This window comes from Embiotoca jacksoni, unplaced genomic scaffold, assembly GCF_022577435.1.
Source record: "Embiotoca jacksoni isolate LCO1_2020_lvr unplaced genomic scaffold, fEmbJac1.0.p SCAF_4, whole genome shotgun sequence".
NCBI lineage: Eukaryota > Metazoa > Chordata > Actinopteri > Embiotocidae > Embiotoca > Embiotoca jacksoni.
In genome coordinates this window covers 21734258-21754177 of record NW_027185392.1, presented here as the reverse complement: position 1 = coordinate 21754177, position 19920 = coordinate 21734258, and the positions used below count along the sequence as shown (strand labels likewise).

At 40.1% G+C, this 19920-nt stretch overlaps 1 protein-coding gene across 1 annotated transcript in view; it reads left to right on the top strand.

Moving 5' to 3' along the window:
* LOC138209250 (slit homolog 1 protein-like) overlaps positions 1 to 19920 on the top strand; it is a 67519-nt gene that overhangs the window by 30404 nt on the left and 17195 nt on the right. The window contains exons 5-25 of the mRNA XM_069167700.1: positions 3540 to 3611; positions 3800 to 3871; positions 4299 to 4370; positions 4496 to 4659; positions 4768 to 4915; positions 6090 to 6161; positions 9936 to 10007; positions 10477 to 10548; positions 11445 to 11588; positions 11685 to 11848; positions 12878 to 12901; positions 13121 to 13265; positions 14169 to 14243; positions 14670 to 14813; positions 15595 to 15738; positions 15836 to 16002; positions 16225 to 16363; positions 16945 to 17013; positions 18072 to 18143; positions 18623 to 18694; positions 18962 to 19033. Coding sequence (XP_069023801.1) covers positions 3540 to 3611; positions 3800 to 3871; positions 4299 to 4370; positions 4496 to 4659; positions 4768 to 4915; positions 6090 to 6161; positions 9936 to 10007; positions 10477 to 10548; positions 11445 to 11588; positions 11685 to 11848; positions 12878 to 12901; positions 13121 to 13265; positions 14169 to 14243; positions 14670 to 14813; positions 15595 to 15738; positions 15836 to 16002; positions 16225 to 16363; positions 16945 to 17013; positions 18072 to 18143; positions 18623 to 18694; positions 18962 to 19033 — 2175 coding nt within the window. The remainder of the gene's footprint in view (positions 1 to 3539; positions 3612 to 3799; positions 3872 to 4298; positions 4371 to 4495; positions 4660 to 4767; positions 4916 to 6089; positions 6162 to 9935; positions 10008 to 10476; positions 10549 to 11444; positions 11589 to 11684; positions 11849 to 12877; positions 12902 to 13120; positions 13266 to 14168; positions 14244 to 14669; positions 14814 to 15594; positions 15739 to 15835; positions 16003 to 16224; positions 16364 to 16944; positions 17014 to 18071; positions 18144 to 18622; positions 18695 to 18961; positions 19034 to 19920) is intronic.

The window sequence follows — 19920 nt, the reverse complement described above, 5'->3', positions numbered from 1 at the left end:
TTTGTAGTGTCGGTTGGCTGACCTCAGTTTTGTTCTTTCTCTGTATTGCAGGGAAATAATTTGAGAAAGCCAGAACGGAAACACTTACAATATTGGTTTTCTCCCTCTCACTGGAGTGGATATAAAGCTTACTGTTAGTGAAGAGAGAGGGACAGATAGACAAAAGTAAATGGTTAGTTTGGTTCACTGGCTTTGAACTCCTTCTGAAACGAGGCAGAACAACTATATGTACGAGTGTACTTCATCTCTATCCCCTCTGTCTCTTTCTATCAAGTTTACATCTCTCTCGGTCGCTGTCCTCATAACAGTCCCTCTCTTCTGCTCCAACTCTCTGCATAGTCTGGTTGATGAATCCCTCACTCCCTCACTCCTCTCCCTCTGGGTCATGTCCTGACCTTAATTTTTTTCTCTAACTCATTTCAATTTCTCTTTCTTAGTTTCTATTTGAATCTTTAAATTCTACTCCTGTCTCAATCTGTCCACTTTTTGTGTGCACATGATCATTTATGATCTTGTTTTTCCTGTCTCTCTCCATGTCTTGCGCCACCCTACTTCTTTTCACTGTCTATCTGTCATCCTTTCCTCCCTTTGACTAACTTGACACTTTGTACATCCTCCATCGCCTCATCACTCTTGTCTTTTTCATGTCTAAGATACTGCTGAACAACAGAGAGCTACCTCTGCTTTTATGACAGACCCCAGACGAATTTATATTTTTCAATATTTTTACCTTGTTTTGTCTTCATCATGCATTTAATTTCAAACTGTCTTACTGCTTTTACCGCAGGCTTCTCCATGATTCTTCTTCTTTTTTGTCCACGAAAAAAAACAAAGAACTCTGCTTTACCACCAAACAGAAAGAGCTGTAACACAAACACTGATTGATCTGCAAACTATCTATAAATTGTGATGCAGAACATATAAAGAACAGAAAATATAAAAACATAGATAAATAAAATGGGGCTATCATTAAAAACCATAAGTGTACAAGGTAGGAACGTAACATATATACAGTGGCACTAATACATTGGTGAGTTTGCAACTAATTACACAAAGTTTTCATGCAGCATTAATTGTTGCATACTGCATATAATCACCCTGCATATAATTGTTAAATTTCAGTTTGTGAGGAATATGTTGTTATCTTGTTGTCAGTCTTACCTAAAACCTTTATATTGTGATGAAATTTTAACTCCATGAATGTCGAACAATACACATTTTTAAGTGTTGACTGTTAACACTGGGAAAGAGTTCTCATTCAAACAACTCAAGGTTAAAGTACAATTTACTCTTCATGGGAGTCGAGTTTTAACTCCCAAAGTGTTCAGATTCAACTCCTGAAAAGAGTTAAAAATCAACTCTCAGAAGAGTTACTTTCACTCTGCTTGAGAGTGTATTCGATGTACAAGCAAACAGATTTGATTTGAACTCAGAGAGAGTTTATTCCAAAAATGTGAATTTGTTGTGTAAAAAAAGATTAAATTTGATTTACTTTCTCAAAGAGCCCGTTCTGTGTCTGGTGGTGAAACCGTACATATTATATCAGTGGTCTAGGTCTCAGTAAGTGGATGTTTCTTCTGTCAGCCTCTGGTTTGACCCTGACGTTAATGGAGTGTGTCTGAGGTCCTCCAGGGCAGCCAGAGATGATGCACATCCTCATCTGCGGTCTACCTGATACACACACACACACACAATTTTATCTTCAGATTATAGTTGTGTTTGTATTAGTTGGATTGGGTTTCTGTTGTTCACTTGGTCTTTTCTACACTGTCTATGGAGATGGAACATTGTACTCTATCTCTTGCTCCACTCCTCTTTTTTTGTCAGTTGTAAAGCCGGCCTGTTTTAATATATGTGACCCTCTGAGGTCTCTGAGCAATCGAGTTTCTGCCCCCAGTCTTCTCTGGGCTGGAAGGAAAACAACATTAAGATAGAGAGGAACTGGTGTTTAGATTGGTATGAAAGTCAGTGGTAATGGTGCGGATCAGCCTGGAAGTTACTTGACTGATTGTGGGTAAAGGCTGCTGGAGTTTCATGTTGTACATTTTCATGAAATGCTGCAATTTGTTACAGTTTACATGACTGTTTTAAATGTTTATTTCCCTTCTCATATAAATGCATCTCGTTCCCAGTAAGTCACCTAACTTTAACAAATGCAGAACAAGATGGTTTCTTATAGTAGCCTAAATGGCATTAGCAATACAACAACAGCGTCTTGCCAAAGCATCACTGAAATATCATATTATAGAAAAAAACGAGAAGTGCACTTGGAGAGCGCTGACCTCTGCCAAGGCTAAAAGTACACTCATATATGATATGCAAATCTGTAACGGCAACCATATATATCCGCAACTGTTGATGATTACACATCCTTTGAATGTGGATTGTGATTTGAAGTCATTGAATTTGTCAACGAGCCTTTGTCACTATTAATACTTTACAACCATCTAGTGAAATTTTCTAATCAGTTAAATTCATCCATTATCTATGTGAACAGGTTCACGGGGGGGGGGGACCCACGCAGGCACAACGAGAACATGCAAACTCCACACAGAAAGGCCCAGGCCCAGATTCAAACCCAGAACCTTTTCTTTGTGAGGCGACAATGCTATCCACTGCACCACTGTGCAGTTAATTTCAATTAAATGTTAAGACCTCACAAAATTAAAAAGTGGAACCTAACAATTCATATATGTATATATATATATATATATATATATATATATATATATATATATATACATATGTAAGCATTTGATAACATTGGAAGGTAAAACTATTTTACAGGAGTTCCCTTTCGACAGAACCGGACTCAGAGGTGGATGGCCATCTCCCTCGACTGGTTACTACGAGCTTCTGTTTGAGGCTATGCTTCCTTCAGACTGTCAGCCAGCCACTGCCCCGGTTGCCGTGGACCTGCTGGCTGATGACTTACGTTAGGTTGGCCTGCACCAGCTACAGGGGCATTATTATTTTCCACAGCTTATAGGTTGTTTTTCATGGTGCAGAGCTGCCGTTCCAATTCAGTAAACCTTACCTGCAATGCTGCAAAAAGACATTTTATACAAATTCCATTTTTGCTGAGTAGAGCAAGGGCATGTCACCATTCAAAATTGGCTAGTTTACAGAGTTTGCTGAAGCAGCACCGCAAAGTGTGATGGCAACAGGAAGTTACTGCAACGTCAGAGGTGACAGACAGGATCGAGGATTCTCACAACCGCACAATGTTAATGAATAATTTGTGGCTCTGCCCCGTGATTTGAATCCGCTGGAAAATGTGACACCCTTCCAGTAAGTTTCATAAATTTGGTCTGATGGTTTTTCTAAACCTTCTGATAAATAGACAAACAAACAATTAACAAACAAACAAACTGCCCCAAAAACATAACATCCTGGGCGGAGGCAAAGATAAGTAGAATTCATGAGTGAGAAAACAGAGAGCATGTGTTCAATATGTTGACTGTATGTAAACATGTCTGTTCCACATCTTAACTTTTGGAGGATAACCTTTGTATCTCTCTTTTTCAAATGTTTTCCAGAGACCTAAGTGAAAATGCCATCCAGGCCGTCCCGAGGAGAGCTTTCAGAGGAGCCACGGACCTCAAGAACCTGTGAGTGAAAGCAGAGAGTGAAAGTAGTGGATAAAAGGAACGGGAATAGTAGAGTGATGATAGTGTCACAGGCTGTTACTGTTAGAAAACATCACGTTTACATTCAGAAGATCCAGTTCATTCAATACTTGATTGAAACTATTCAATAAATCTCTATCATTATTGTTTTTTCTTCTTTTTATTACTAGTCAGTTGGATAAAAACCATATCAGCTGTATTGAAGAGGGAGCGTTCAGAGCTCTGCGATCTTTGGAAGTCCTGTGAGTATTCTGGAAAATCACTCTGAACCTGAAGTATTGCAGATACAGGCTGTTTTTCATCTTTCTGGATATTAGGACAATCTATTGGCACATAAATGTGAAATATACTGCATGCATATAACTCATGCTATTCTTGGTATCTAGTAGTCTTTGGATAATGTGTTTGTCTTTTCAAAACAACTTGTGCTTTCATTGTTTCTTTTCATGCTTCTTCTTTCCTTTTCATTTCTCCCCGTCACTCTTTATTCCTGCATTTCTTTTGCCTTCACTCTCCCTTCGTCGCATCATGTCTCACTCTTTTTCTCTCACCCATCCTTGTAATCGTAACACTTTCTTTCTTCTTTCCTGTCTCCCCTCCTTGTGCCACCGTGGCTTGCTCTCTGCCAGCTCCTTTCTCCAAGTAATGTTCTCTTCATTTCTATTCCAGAACACTGAACAACAACAACATTACCAGTATTCCAGTCTCCAGTTTCAACCACATGCCGAAGCTGCGCACCTTGTAAGTTCTTCAACCACACTGCCACAATGTTAACTCTGGTTTCAAGGACACCACCAGATATTTAATTGTGATTTTATTTTGCCTCTCTACATTTCCTCCTCCCTTCTCTTCCTCCCCTCGCCCAGTCGTCTCCACTCGAACTCTCTGCGTTGTGACTGTCACCTGGCCTGGCTGTCTCCCTGGCTGCGGCAGCGGCCTGCGTTGGGCCTCTACACTCAGTGCAGTTCTCCTCCCACTCTGAGGGGCCTCAACCTCGCCGAGCTTCGGAAGAGTGACTTCGCCTGCTCAGGTACAGAAGCTCAGCACTGCAACACACTTCGGTCCAGGTGTGGATGTCGGAGTTTAAGTCTAAACATTTAAAAAAAAAAAAAATTGTTTTCTTATTGCTTGTTTTTAGGTCACAGTGGCAGTGCCTTCGTTCAGCCATGCAGTTTAGCCTCTGGGTCCTGCCCTCCAATGTGTTCCTGCAGCAACAACATCGTGGACTGTCGAGGGAGGGGCCTCACTGCTATCCCCGCCCACCTCCCTGAGGCCATGACGGAGATGTGAGTATTCCAGAACAAAGTAGTAATTTTCATCTGAAACTTTTACAATCAGTCTAATAGTAGAATGAGTTGACGTCCTCCAGCACTCAACTGCCATACAACAAGTAATCATAAATTTAAAAAAACTGGGAATTATACTGTGATATAGTGCACAATAATCATCTTCGTGGCATTTTTATATTTAAACATTTCTTACAGTTAAAGTTACATACCTCACCTTTTTATGAAAGTCCCAAAAATTCCATTACAAGCAAATACAACATACTTTAAAAATTAAATATAGACCACAATACATCCTACGAGGAAAATATATTATTGTGATTGCAAAATAAAATAAATTAACCAATATTGATGGAGACTTGTAATTTTGAAAAATTCATGCGATTTCTCTCCTTAAATACAACATAGAAGCTTTACTTGTTTGAACACAAAGCTAAAACAAAGCATACTCAACTACATACTCACCACATTCTGGCACACTTCTACCACTGGCTCAGATTCAGAAGCGTTACAGGCAGAGTGGGTGGTGACTTGGACAAACCCAGTAAATAGGTTTTAGAGGCCATTACATGCACTTTATTTTTCAGCCAATATATCAAAGATCCTGAGGTGTGATCCCACATTAAAAGATAGATGTGTTTGTCCCCACTGCAGCACTGGCATATATTAACTTGTGTGCTGGCAGAGAAGGAAACCATTGTGAGCAGTATCAGTATCAGTTAAACTATATTGTCGTTAAATACTGAAGTTTTGAAAACACAAATTCACTTTTTATTGCCACCGTGATAAAAGTTACAGAAATCTTTGCAACTATGTTAAAACTAATATACTTGTTTTGTTCCACGTGATTTGAATAATGCGGTTAGCTTGATTGCATATTTACAGTAAAATTTACCAATCCTGCTGACAGTTTCCGTGAACGCTCACTGAGGGAAACCAATTCAAATCCAGAACTTCAGAGGAGGAACTCAGGACACATTTCATGTATTTTTTTAGGCATTGTTATTTCAGCCCAGTTAAAAATCTGCAGATGATTTTTCACTTTACCAAGAAGAAAATTGATGTTGAGTGTTTGAGTGGTCTGTATTGTTTGATTGATTTCAATGGAACATGAAGAAAGGTTTGTTGATGGAAGTAACATCGAACAAATTATTATCTCTCATTTTCCCTCCAGTCGTCTGGAGCAGAATGGCATTAAGTCGGTTCCCCCCGGCGCCTTCACCTCCTACAAGAAACTTCGACGAATGTGGGTACCCCTAAGAAGCACTCTCATCACAAAGCACACTGTTACATTTAAATACTGCTAAACATCAGTTCAGACTGAAATAACACTACTACATATACTACTATATATATATAATATATGATATATATATAAGAACACACTGAATAGCAAATAGCTGAGGAGAAAAACATCTGGGACACATTGTTTAGCCTGCCGCCATTTTAAATGTAATAAATCATTGAATGACAGAGAAGTAATAAGTCTTTAAATCAGAACTCACTTATGAAACAGATGTCAAGTTTCTGTTCAGATACTATGGACTTTTCCAGTCTTGTTCACTCAGTTCAATGTTACTTTCATTCAGGACTCTGTGAGATGGAAGGAAGGGGATCATGAACTAGATTTTTTGTAGATTTATGGCAATTTTCCAGTCATCACATCCTTTAAATGTAAAATGGGTTTATTCTAACCACAGCAAAACAATCAACTGTCACAACATGTAAACTTTGTCATTTCACTACATCCAACCACAGACCAATGGAAATTGATCTTTGACATTTATTCACCATACTGGTTTTAATGTAACCCGCATTACTGCACTTCACTTTACCTGTTATCATTCTGAAAAATGTTTTGTCCACCAAAAAGAGTTTTCTTTGTCATGAAAAGCGAAAGCCATGTAGTTAGAAAAGCTGTGGTTTCTGGGTTCCGCCTGATCTTGCAAAAATACATGAAACGACTATGACCTCTTAACACCAGATTTAGCGGTTATGGCACATCACGTGTTAAATTACATGCTGGTACCAATGAAACCTTGCCAATGGAAAGTCAATTAGGATCATTTGTCATGGTGTTTAGATGTCATGGTCATTTCATATATTTCTGTTAGATCAAGTTGGCTCCACCCCTTTAGTTTCTAATCAACCCAAGACCTTGTATTTCAGACTCCCGAGGGACAATACCTCTGAGAAAACTTTTTGTGTTGGGTTTGATTTGCCAACTCGATTGCTCTCGTCATCTTCCGTCTCCACTTTTCACTGAGCTGCGGTTTCCCCTGCTTGACATAACATACAGCCCCAGCGAACTTTCAGCAGGATTTGATTTATATCAGCCTGCAAAGAGATAAACTCTACATCAGAGGTTTTATATATCATTGTGATCCAATGCATGTTTAAAAAAATGACAATCTGACTCCAATAATAGTGTTCATGGCTTCTTGGCTTTCTACCTTGTAGTAGTTTTCTTTCTGGCTCCATTCTTTGTGGTTTTTGTTCTGTTCACTGTTATTGCTTTCCTCTTCTCTCTTCCTTTGCCCATTTCCATCATCAAACATTCTCTCTCCCTCTTTGTCTTTCTGGATTTCATGTTCCTCTTAATCTCATTCTTTTCTCCCCTCTTATGCCCTCTTACAACATCACTGAGACTGTCCCGAGCATCAAGAGGGGGATTGATTACATTACCAGGCTGTGGTTTGTCTTAAAATTTATTGTGACAGTTGAGCGACTGACGTGTGGCAGCAGAACAAGGATTTTATAATCTAACATGTCATGGTTTGGCAAGCCAGACCAAATCCAAGATTTAAACCCCTAAACTTGGCCAGCAGAAGAGCTCTCTCGCTCTCATAAAAACTTGCTGTCAGGCTGACTTACAGTCCAGTCGATTCATGAAGTGGGATTTGGTATTGGAGGGATTTTGATTTGATTTGATTTGATTTGATTTGATTTGATTTGATTTGATTTGATTTGATTTGATTTGATTTGATTTGATTTGATTTGATTTGATTTGATTTGGGGATCAGAAAAAGGAACAATAAAACCATTAATGTGTTTGACCCCACAGGATAGCACATGGAAACATTATATAAATAATAAAAAGCATCCTTCAACACTTTCAGTCCTAATGACAGCACACATTAAGTGATGCTATTGGCAAAATACATTTTTTCACAACATTACACGTGGGATAAAACTAAGCAAAACGGGGTCAGATAAAAGTAGATCAAATGAAACAGAAGCACAGATTATTTTTTTTTTATAAAAGACTGAAGAAGAAACTATGTTGTAGTTCTAGCTGCCTCAATGTCTGCAGTCAGGTATTTCTAGACTGTAGGAATAACTGGAACCCCCCCCCCCCTCCCAACCCGCAAAAATGTTCCTTATTCTTTTACTGAACCCGACCCGGCCAGCAAACCACCACATTTAGATTATACTGTACTACACAGTATGAATAGCACTGCATCCATAGAGTAGGAGATCATGTTTTCTGTTATCATCAGTGTTGCACTAGTTCATTGTTGGGCTGTTTGCCACAGCATTAGCATAATGCATTGATAGTAATGCCTTCTCTCTCGTGCACAGTAATGAGTAAAGATTACATAAGTGTCTCCAAATTTAGCAAAATACACTTTAATTGAACATCGTAAAAGTATAATCTTTAAAAGATTATTGACTTTTTTTTTTATCAAAAAAAATATCAGCATCCACTTATATACAGTAAAATCCAATAACATGGGTTTTTGCTTGCACAGATGACTTGGTCGTGATGTAGGGGAGGACGCTCTGTAAACATCATCTTTGTGATCAAATCACTGAGATTATAATACGGATTGTTGGCTGCAACCATATAAGAAGCTGATCGACTGATTTAGTGTAATACTGTAGGTATTGTGTTGTATTATGTTTTGGTTGGACAGCAACAGCAGGGCCAGCCGTCAAACGTGAACGTCTGTCACTGACTGAGTGACTGCGTGAGCAAGTTACACCACCGGTCACCCTAATGCTTCAACTTCCAGGAGCCATTTCCAATCATACCACAAGTAGTTCGGACTGAGACATCTGATTGGTCAGCTGTACATATGGAACGTGCTCAAATCAGCATGACAGCACACCGTCCTCGTCACTAGAACATATCACTCCGCCATCTCCATGGCAACACTGTAACAACAGAGACCATTTCTAGTCCGTTTTAATGCTTTCTAGAGATTGTGGGACTTCTCAAATGTAATAAATACCACACATAGAAATATAAAACTGCATTTGAAGAGAACGAAATCCATGGACACGCGTGTTTTTAAGATAGTAGTGCCATTTTCACAATGATCCGGAGAACTGTTAGCCGATTGGGTCTGGACCATATCAGCTGTGCCGCTAAGTGGGTGACATGGCGCTACTATCTTCCATGTATTGCCATGGAAACGCGCGAGATCACACAAACAAAAAGTTCTCTATTTAGAGATTGATTTGTCCCACAATATGAATACATTTTGTTTACATATTTTATTTACTTGGTAAGTTGTTGTATAATTGTAATGTCATTGATTGGCACGACAGCGATGCGGACAGGACTGAGGCTCTTGCGCTGAGGTCCGTAAGCATCACTAAAGTCTTCTGTAATATTGCTTAATTAAAAGCCCTCTTGCGTTTCACACACGGTCCAGATTTTGACCTCATCAGAAAACTTACTGAACAGAATGATGTATGTTCAGAATTTGACAAGAGAAGACTGTTTTAAAATTCTTCTACTTAAAATGGAAGACTTTTCAATGAAGAAGGTTGTGTAGATTCAGTCATAAGAATTTCTAAACATGTGGCTAAAACTCTTTTTAATGGCAAAACCATTCCAAGTACAAATCTGTTTCACTAATTAATAATCAGAGCAGAATTTCTGAATTTATTTGCAAATAAAATGATACAAATAATTTTGATATAAAAAAAACTAAAATATCAGTTGCTTTTTTGTAAAAGTTCAGAGAAACTGTTTCCGCATGGGAACTAAATCATTCTGTTTCATTCCCAGAGACCTGAGTAACAACCAGATATCTGAGATTGCTCCTGATGCTTTCCACGGCCTCCGAGCTCTCAACTCACTGTGAGTGTTGAGAGTGCTTCTACCAATATGTGTTTACATATGTTTGTATTCTGCCTGTGTACATCTCCATATGTTTGCACCGCATGCATGTTGGTGCATCTGTTGGCATGAATAATTCAAACGTGGCTCCTGCTCTCTGTAAACAGATAATTCTTATGAAATATCAGGACATACCAACAATCACAGCAGGGGCCAGATGGAAAGTGTGTACTCGTGCGTGTATAAGTATATGCATATACTGTATGTGTCTGAACTGTGGCGTGAGTGTGTGTGTGTTCTGTCCTGTTTGTGTCTGAATGTGTGTTTTTGGGGAAATACAGAATGTACAGGTTTGTGGTGGAGTGTGGAGCCACCTGAACATTTTATGGTCTTGCTGTTGTTTTGATGATGCAAATAACAGCCTGATGGAGCATTTGTTGTTACAGAACTAAAAGGCATTCTGAGAGTTTGTGCTATGTTTTATGTGCAGGGTTCTGTATGGTAATAAGATTACTGAGCTGCCCAATGGAGTGTTTGATGGCCTGGCCTCTCTGGAGCTGCTGTAAGTCCAAACCACAACATGCATATATTTATCTGAACTGACATTTACACTGACTGTGTTGGACACAAATTAATTTCAGAATGGCTTTGAGGTACACTATGGCTTGGATGGAAACGAATACACATCTCTGCATAGTTTTTGCAGCATTGTAATAATACTTTTTTCATGACTTGCTGTAATGATAGACTGTATATGAAAGGGCTCTATTGTTTTTATCTTATCTAACATGTAGTGTGTTTCATATGAGCAAGATTTTCTTATGTAGGGGCAATTTAAATAGATGTGAAACTGTAGAATATGTTTTAATCAGAGACAAAATTACATGAGAGCAGAAGCTTTATTTGGTAGACTTTGGTGTTAACCTGGTCTATTAGATAGAAGTACAGGGATACAGTAGCAACTGATCTGAGACCCTGCTCCAAGGGGGTGCTGAGGGGTGAAACTGCAGTGTATCACTAGTGTCAAACAACATTGCAGAGCAAAGAATGAATGGATGAAAAGGAAGACATATTTCAAGCCCGTTTAATTCCCATTAGGAGTTCAGTAAATCAACCTGAGTTCAGGCTAGTGTGATGAAAAAGCCCCCTTGCTTTGCTTGCAATTTTATAACTTAAAAAAACAAAGTTGTTCTGGAGGAAACATAAAAGAGAACACCAGGCAGTTGCAGAATCATCCATCATCTTTTATCCGTGACACCTAGTTAAAAATTTGTGAGAACTTGGTGAGAAAGTCGTGCTATAAGTTAGTTGATTGATTCCGTATCTGCTTAGGGGTCAATTCATTTCTTTTCTTTTTACAAATTTAGCAAAATTAGCAGGCGATACCCTCAACCCGGACCAGAGCTCGGGATCTGTCATCCACTTCCTTACTGATAATGGTCTCCTATCATCCTGCAGGTTGCTGAATGCAAATAAGATCCACTGTATCCGAGCCACAGTGTTCAAAGATCTGGAGAACTTGGCTCTTCTGTCGCTGTATGACAACAAGATCCAGAGTCTGGCCAAAGGCACCTTCAGCTCACTGCACAGCATCCAGACTCTGTGAGACAATACATAAATGGATACTGTTTGAAGTTGTGTTCCACTCCTTTCAGTCTGATCTGACTGATGTCCTTCCCCCTTGTGATTTCTCATCAGCCACCTGGCCCAGAACCCCTTCGTATGTGACTGTAATGTGAAGTGGCTGGCTGACTTCCTGCGTTCAAACCCCATAGAGACCAGCGGAGCACGCTGTGCCAGCCCTCGCCGCCTTGCCAACAAACGCATCGCACAGATCAAGAGCAACAAGTTCAGATGCTCTGGTCAGTCAGTGCCATTGTGTGTGTGTGTGTGTGTGTGTGTGTGTGTGTGTGTGTGTGTGTGTGTGTGTGTGTGTGTGTGTGTGTGTGTGTGTGTGTGTGTGAATATATGTGTGAGTCTGTGAAGAGAGAGAGAGAGAGACAAGAATAAGGAAGACAGGAGTGTAAAGTGAGACAGAGAGTGACAGTCTGAGTTCAAGAGGTGCAATTGTATTCACAAGAGGAATAGCCTGTAAAGCACAAATTGGTGCAACACCTCTGAAGTTCTCATCCTCCAAAAGCATTTTTCAAAAACCTAATAAATTACAAAACAATATGAAATGAACTTAACAGGTAGTATATATAGAAACCTAATGAAAACCCCTTAAACAAGAAAAACATGCAAAGGCTGAGCTACAAGAAGGCGAAAGAAAATGTTTGTTTACATGTATGTGTGACAACAAGACAAAAAAGGAAGCAAGTTAATCACATAGACTGTAACTGGATGCCTGTAACTAGAAGCTCCCTGTCCATTTCCATCCCCCACACCATGCCAGTCTGTGTGAAGCCACTATGTGATGCCAGTCTCTGGCCAGTGAAACCATGGCAGGCGCTCTGCTCACCACACAAAATGCTCTGCGTTGCTTTAGTCTGCTGCCAGGCCTGGAGAGGTTCACGCAGGCCGACACAATATTCCCATAAAAGAAGCAAAACACGGAAACCAATTGTTTCATGCCTCGTTTCTGCTGTACGTGAACATGTTCTGCTGCCAGTTTCATACAAGACCTCTTCCAGGAATTTGTGTGTGTGTGTGTGTGTGTGTGTGTGTGTGTGTGTGTGTGTGTGTGTGTGTGGTGGTGGTGGTGTGTGTGTGTGTGTGTGTGTGTGTGTGTGTGTGTGTGTGTGTGTGGTGGTGGTGGTGGTGTGTGTGTGTGTGTGTGTGGTGGTGGTGGTGGGGGGTGGGGTGGGGGGGGGGGGACTGTGTTTCTGTTTGCGGTATTGAATCGTCCAAACACTTTGGCTGACACAGTTTTCTGTCTGTTTCTGTGACAGCCAAGGAGCAGTACCACATCCCAGGTGACTTTTTGTTAATATATATTCATACCTATGAATGTACAGTAGGTAGATCCAAGTTAGTTATCATTGTTTTCGGATTCATATCTACATTAAAAGAAGAATTCTTTAACAAAACAGTTACAGTATACGTCTTCCTCCAGGTATCTTGATATCTGTTGAGCTTTCTTAAAGAGTTTCACCAACTGTCTATCCGTCTGTCCTACCTGCACTTGTGTCCAGGTACTGAAGACAGACGTCTGAGCTACGAGTGTAACAGTAAGCCAGTGTGTCCCGCTAAATGTCGGTGTGAAGCCAACGTGGTCGACTGCTCCAACCTCCGTCTCACCAAGTTCCCTGAGCACCTGCCGCCCTCGACTGAAGAACTGTGAGTACACACGCACACACACAGTGTACATTTTACAGTACAATATTTTGTCATACTTTTTGGTACATGGAGCCCATGTTCAGCCTGACATTTATTCAGCTTAGTGAAAAATACCTTCCCAGGATATTTGGCAGCTGAACAATAAACCTTAGCATCAAATAGCACAATAGCAATACAATTATGACAGAAACTTTAAACAGTAGAGTCACACTCACAAGAAATCAGAAATATATTGAAACATTTCTGTTAATGTTTATTTTTTTTCTGCTGTTTACAGATTTTTACTGTATTTTACTTATCTGCCTACATGATGCTGGTGGAACACGATTCATTATGCAATCTATGAAATATAAATTATATTAGGCTGCTTAAAAATACCCGCCACATGTCAAGTTGAACTCCTCAAACTGCTTGTTTTATCTGACCAGTGGGCCAAAATATTGTATTTACATAACATAGAAACTATATAAAACAGGTAAAAGCAACAAACTGATGGTCACAATTGAGAGCTTTGTCTGTCATTTATTATTAAAACTAGTTCACCAAGGAATTGATGAATTGGTTTATTCAAGTTTTGAATCCGATTGTTTCTATACCTGTGATTAGCCAGTATTGGCAGAAGCTATTTGTCTTGCTGACAAATCAATGTATGTTATATTATAATGCCATACTCTACACTAATTTGCTTCCACACACACATTCACAGACATTTTCATGTACAGCATATGAGTACACACATGATGGCCAAACAATGTAATGGATATTCATGTTTACGTGTATGTGGATTCATGCTGCATGGATGCACACTCACTACACAAAAAACACACACTTTGCAAAACGACTCTTCTGCTAATGATCTTTTTGCTCCGCCCGCTTCGTGTCTTTTCTCTGGGATTGTCCCAGGCGTCTCAACAACAACGACCTCTCCGTGCTGGAAGCCACCGGAGCCTTCAAGGGCCTGTCACAGCTCAAGAAAATGTAGGTCACTCCGAAAAACTTGACAAAAACGATGGCAAATAGGATAGGAGAAATTTCCAACCAAAGTTATTTACTGTACAAGGAAAAAGAGGTTCAGAGCAAACTGTAATTTAGGAATTTCCAAAAATAACAACACAGCACTACCACAGAAAATGTAATTGTTTTTATAACTGTGACAAAAGTACTTACAGTTAATTGATTTTACCTGTGGAAAATATGTCTCCTAAAATGCTGAACACTGGTTGACAATTGAAAAGGTTGACTTTCACCACAAGAGTAGACAATGTGCTTGCATGCTGAATGATACTGCTCGGCTGAACCAAGTGCATTGTCATGAATCTTTAAGAATAGAGTTTGGCATGAAGGAAAATTAATGAAAACTGCAGACAGAATTCTTACTTTGTGTTTTATCTTCTTTACTCTCAGTAACCTGAGCAACAACAAGATTTCAGAGATTGAGGACGGAGCATTTGACGGCGCCTCTTCAGTGGTTGAACTTCACCTGACAGCCAACCACCTGGAATCTGTGAGAGGGAGCATGCTTAAAGGCATGGAGGGCCTGCGCATGCTGTGAGTTTATCTGACTACACTGAATATTAACTAATAAAATATATTTTTGAGCAAGTAGTTAGCAAAGAGACCCTACCAACAAAACTTAGTGTGAATGGCTCACGCTGATGACAAAGTTTGGATATTACCTTCATGAAATTACATAAATTAATATGGGTATTTGATAGACCAAAAGGGATGGATTTTATAGATAGAAATACCATTACAAATTTAAGTGTAAAAAATATCGGGGCAATTTTTACCATCACAATTAACTGAAACCAGTGGCTGCATAAACATAAATATATAATCCAAGTGTTTAGTGGAGGTTTGATTTAATGAGCTAAAACTACTGGTGTGATAATTACATTGTACATTACACAATAGTACACTGTTCTGGAACTTTTACTACTCATGTTGTGGGGATATACATTCGTTTACACAGCCACATTGAGAGGGGCACAATTCCTTGTAAGGACACAAAAATTTAGTCGGTTCAAGGTTTAGTTCTGTTGACAGCTCTTAAATACAAAATGCTACAACACATCAGAAATTGTCAAATAATAATGTCCTGGACTAGTTTCCTTTTTTGTTCCTGGTATTTACACCTTGCAGGTCGAGGTAAGGTCAGGTTAAATTCAGGATAAGGGTTAGGATTAGGCAAGTAGCATTTGTGGTTGTGGTTATTTCCAGGAAATTAGTGTAAGTCAATGTAATGTCATCCTCGAGTCAGTCAGTGCCATTGTGTGTGTGTGTGTGTGTGTGTGTGTGTGTGTGTGTGTGTGTGTGTGTGTGTGTGTAGGATGCTGAGGAACAACAGGATCAGCTGCATCCATAATGGTAGCTTCACAGGGCTGACCAACGTCAGGCTGCTCTCCCTTTATGACAACCAGCTGAGCACCATCCTGCCTGGAGCCTTCGACACCCTGCCCAACCTGTCTACCCTGTTAGTGTCACATACTTACACACTCATACAGACGTAGTCCCTGTTTATTCTTGGTCATCTTTGTAATTGCCTTCTTCCATCTCTGTTGTTCCACCAGAAACCTCCTGGCCAATCCTTTTAACTGTGACTGCCGCCTTTCCTGGTTTGGGGCGTGGCTTAGAAGTCGACGAATTGTGACCGGGAATCCTCGCTGTCAGGGCCCCGCCTTCCTCCGAGAGATCCCCCTGCAGGACGTGGCTGTACCTGATTTTCGCTGCGAGGACGGTAAGATGCATGTATCCAAATATGAGAATAAATGTTCTAGGGAAGGAAAGTAGTTACATTAGAGAACTCAAAAGTTTTATCACGTATCACAGACTGCCTCAACTGAGAATGCATAAAATGTTATCATGCCTCACAATACGTCTGAAAACCACACTGAGTAATTGTACAATGAAACGAAATATAAGGTATATTGAAATTCTCCCCTCCTATCTGTGTGTTCAGGCTCTGTACTGGAGGACAACAGCTGTGCCCCGGGGCCTCAGTGTCCCAGCCAGTGCACCTGCATGGACACAGTGGTCCGCTGCAGCAATAAACACCTGCAGGCTCTGCCCAGAGGACTTCCCCGCAATGTCACTGAACTGTGAGTCTGAAAGCAACTGCATCAACAATTTTAGTTCAATTTCTTGGAGATGAAAAATGTCAGGTACTTTATTACACGGATGGGCAAGCTGGACAATAAAGATCCTGTACTGATAATACACTATAATGTTTCTGTTTAAGCTCTAAAATATCTTGCTTCAACAGGTGTTGTAACAATATCAGGAAGTTACATATACTATGTTAAATGGGCAATAGGGGCAGTAAAAACGATAACAGTCATTTTATTATCAGGGATGTTTATCATTCCTGATTAAAACTTGTAAGTATTGGTTTCTAATGTAGTTTACATGATTTGAAAAATGTTTTTCTTAATTCAGTCATTGCTTTTGTAACCAGAGAATTAATGTGAATTCAGGGTTCCATGTCACAAAGTGTAAAATATTGATTCATTTCATTGATTCAGCAGGAAGAAAATTCCAATATCGAATGACTTTGTGGAGAAATAATTACATGTGAATCAGTGATGTATTATGTTAGAAATGATCTCAGAATTCCCTTAACGGACGATGTAAATTATCGTTCTGCAGAAAAGTGCAAACCATGTCTGTCCTGTCCCCTCAGGTATCTGGATGGTAACCAGTTCACCAATGTTCCCAAGGAGTTAGCCACCTTTAAATACCTGCAGCTTGTGTAAGAAACACGTTATTCACACTTCTGTTTCTCCTTATACTTATCTGCTACATCTGCTTACTCTGCTGACACGGTTTGAACCACTGGCATCGTGAACACTAATACTGAATGCACTTCACTGCTCATCTGCCTCTTTTAGAACATCTACTTTAGTACAGGAGTTGTTTGTTGCATTCAAAGTGAAGCAAACACTTTGAGGTTTAAAGAGTGAGAGTGGACAACTCATAGCTCCTTTTACAGTTGCTTACAAAGATGCAGGGGAAAGTGCCTAACCATAGAGAAAAGGTAACCAAGGAACATTTTCAGGCCATCCTATCACTCATATGAACTTAAATCAGCTGTTTGTATGTTGCACTGCAAGAGATGAGACTGAGGGGAAAAGCCTCCTAAACCGCCAATAAGTGATGCTGATTGCAGAACAGGGAGGTGAAGATATCATAATTCTGCTGGTGTCTGGGACTTTATTCAGTACAATTAAAAATGAACTCGATTGACTTTTAACAATATAAGGATTTGTTGTTTCGATTATGACCCAGTAAAAAGTTTTTTTTAATTTTGTTTTTATGAAAAGTGCTGCAAGCCTTATAAGGAACATCTGGATGTGAGCATCCTCAAAATAAAGCTGAGAATCAGCACTTTAACCCCGTAGTTACAGTTTCAGCTGATTATCCCAAATTGTTGGACACTTCACTCAGGTTGGACAAGAGCTGCATGTAGTCAAATAGACCCATGAATGTACAAACAAATCCAGCAGAGGGAGCTGTAGACTGTGTAGTGAATTCAGTGAAATCCAGCTCATTCCAATAAGCCTCATGTATTTATATTGTATCATATAAAATATGAACCAAACCCTTAAGGTGATTCGCTCAGTTCAATGATCAGATGCTTTTTAAGTTTTGAGAATGTGTGTGTATGTTGTGGGGAGTAAAGAGAGCGCTTGGAAAGGGATGGCAGTATGTGTGCTACTTTGTGTGTATCGTGCAGGTTTGTGTGTCTAATGGGACTTCTGCTGCAAAGTCTGTGTGTGTATTGATTGTAACTGACCTTTGCCTCCGCAGAGATCTGAGCAACAATAAAATCAGCTCCCTGTCCGATGACTCCTTCTCCAATATGAGCCAGCTCACCACCCTGTGAGTTCATCCATGCATATGTCCCTGGTAAAATGTTAGAGGAGAATTTCACAAAAAAAAAAAAAAGGGGTATCAGAAAGATGTCAGTTAATCACACTTTTTCAATAAAGGTCGCCATATTCACAGACTGCAGTGCTAATACATAACTCATAATGTGTTAGTCATAGATGGAGTTTGTATATTCAGTGTAACAGATTTCTATAAAGCCAAAGTCTGTTTACAGATCTGAGTACAACATTTTATTATGCTTTTTGCTGTGTGACATCTGATAAACTGACTCTTGTGATGTCACTTGAGTCAGCGTTAGTTGGGTCTAAAAACCTGAAGTTAGAAAAGTTGATAAAAATTCTGTTGATGTTGACTTAGAAAGAATTGAGCTAACAAGACCTGTATCCCACTGCCCATCACTGAATACTGATTTCAGCGCAGTGTTTTGTTATGCTGTGTGTCATTATGTTGTGTATCTTTTTTCTTTTCAGAATCCTCAGTTACAACTCACTGCGCTGTATCCCTCCTCTCGCACTGGGTGGTTTGCGCTCTCTGAGACTGCTGTGAGCGCGCGCACACACACACACACACACACACACATACACACACACACACACACACGAACGCGCCATATTGTACTACACTTGTCACTGGTCGGACCACATCACTGTTGCCCCTTTGCTTTATTACGAGCTATCATCTGTTTTTGGACTTGAAATGTTCCTCTGTTGTTGAGCTCAATGAGACTCGCTGCCTGTCATTGCGGTTGCTCAGTTTTCAGTTTGACCGTTTATAGCCTTTTCTGACCTGCAACTATGTCTGTCTTTCAGCTCTCTCCATGGCAACGACATCTCTGAACTGCAGCAGGGCATCTTCAGCGATGTGGCCTCCCTGTCTCACCTGTAAGCACTTAAATGTATATGTAGTACATGCATATTAATGCATTCATACGGTACATAAGAAAAGCACCTCCTTATTGTAAAGGACAGCAGAATGAGGTGTGTGTGTGTGTGTGTGTGTGTGTGTGTGTGTGTGCGTGTGTGAGAGAGAGAGAGAGATGCATGTTCATTCCCTTTTATGACTCCACTCAAATAAAGTCCAGTTCTTAGAGATCAAGTGGTTTCAAGTGAAGTGGCTGCCTTCTGGATTGAATTAGCTGGAGAGAGCCATCGTTTCCCATTGATCTGTGTGTGTGTGTGTGTGTGTGTGTGCGTGCGTGCGTGTGTGTGTGTGTGTGTGTGTGTGTGTGTGTGCGTGCGTGCGTGCGTGCGTGCGTGCGTGCGTGTGTGTGTGTGTGTGTGTGCACGCGCGTGTATGTGTGTGTGTGTGTGTGTGTGTGTGCATGTTCGTGTGCGCGTGTGACTGCATACACAGTATAATCATCTTCAGTCAAGCATGACTCATGTGAGTCCATCTAAGAATACAGTTAGTGTGGAAAGAGCAGATGGATGGTGAAGGGGTGGTTAAAGATAAAGAGGAATAAGGAAGGGAGGAAGATTAAGAGGGGAAAGGATGAGTGAGAGTAGACGGTAGGGGAAGAATGTGAACACAAGGTGAAGAGAGGAGATAGGGAGGATTTTTTCTGAAATAGGATCCTGCTGTAAAGAAAATGAATTGGGTTGTACAATGATCTCATGTAGCTTATTCCAGTGCTGAAATGGACTTTTTTTTTTTTTATTATTCTTTAGTGGTTCCTCTGTGATGCTTTCTTTATTCGCGAAGGAGAAGTCTGCATTTCGAGGCTTTTTGAAAAAACAACTGCACCACAATTAACAAATAACAACTAATT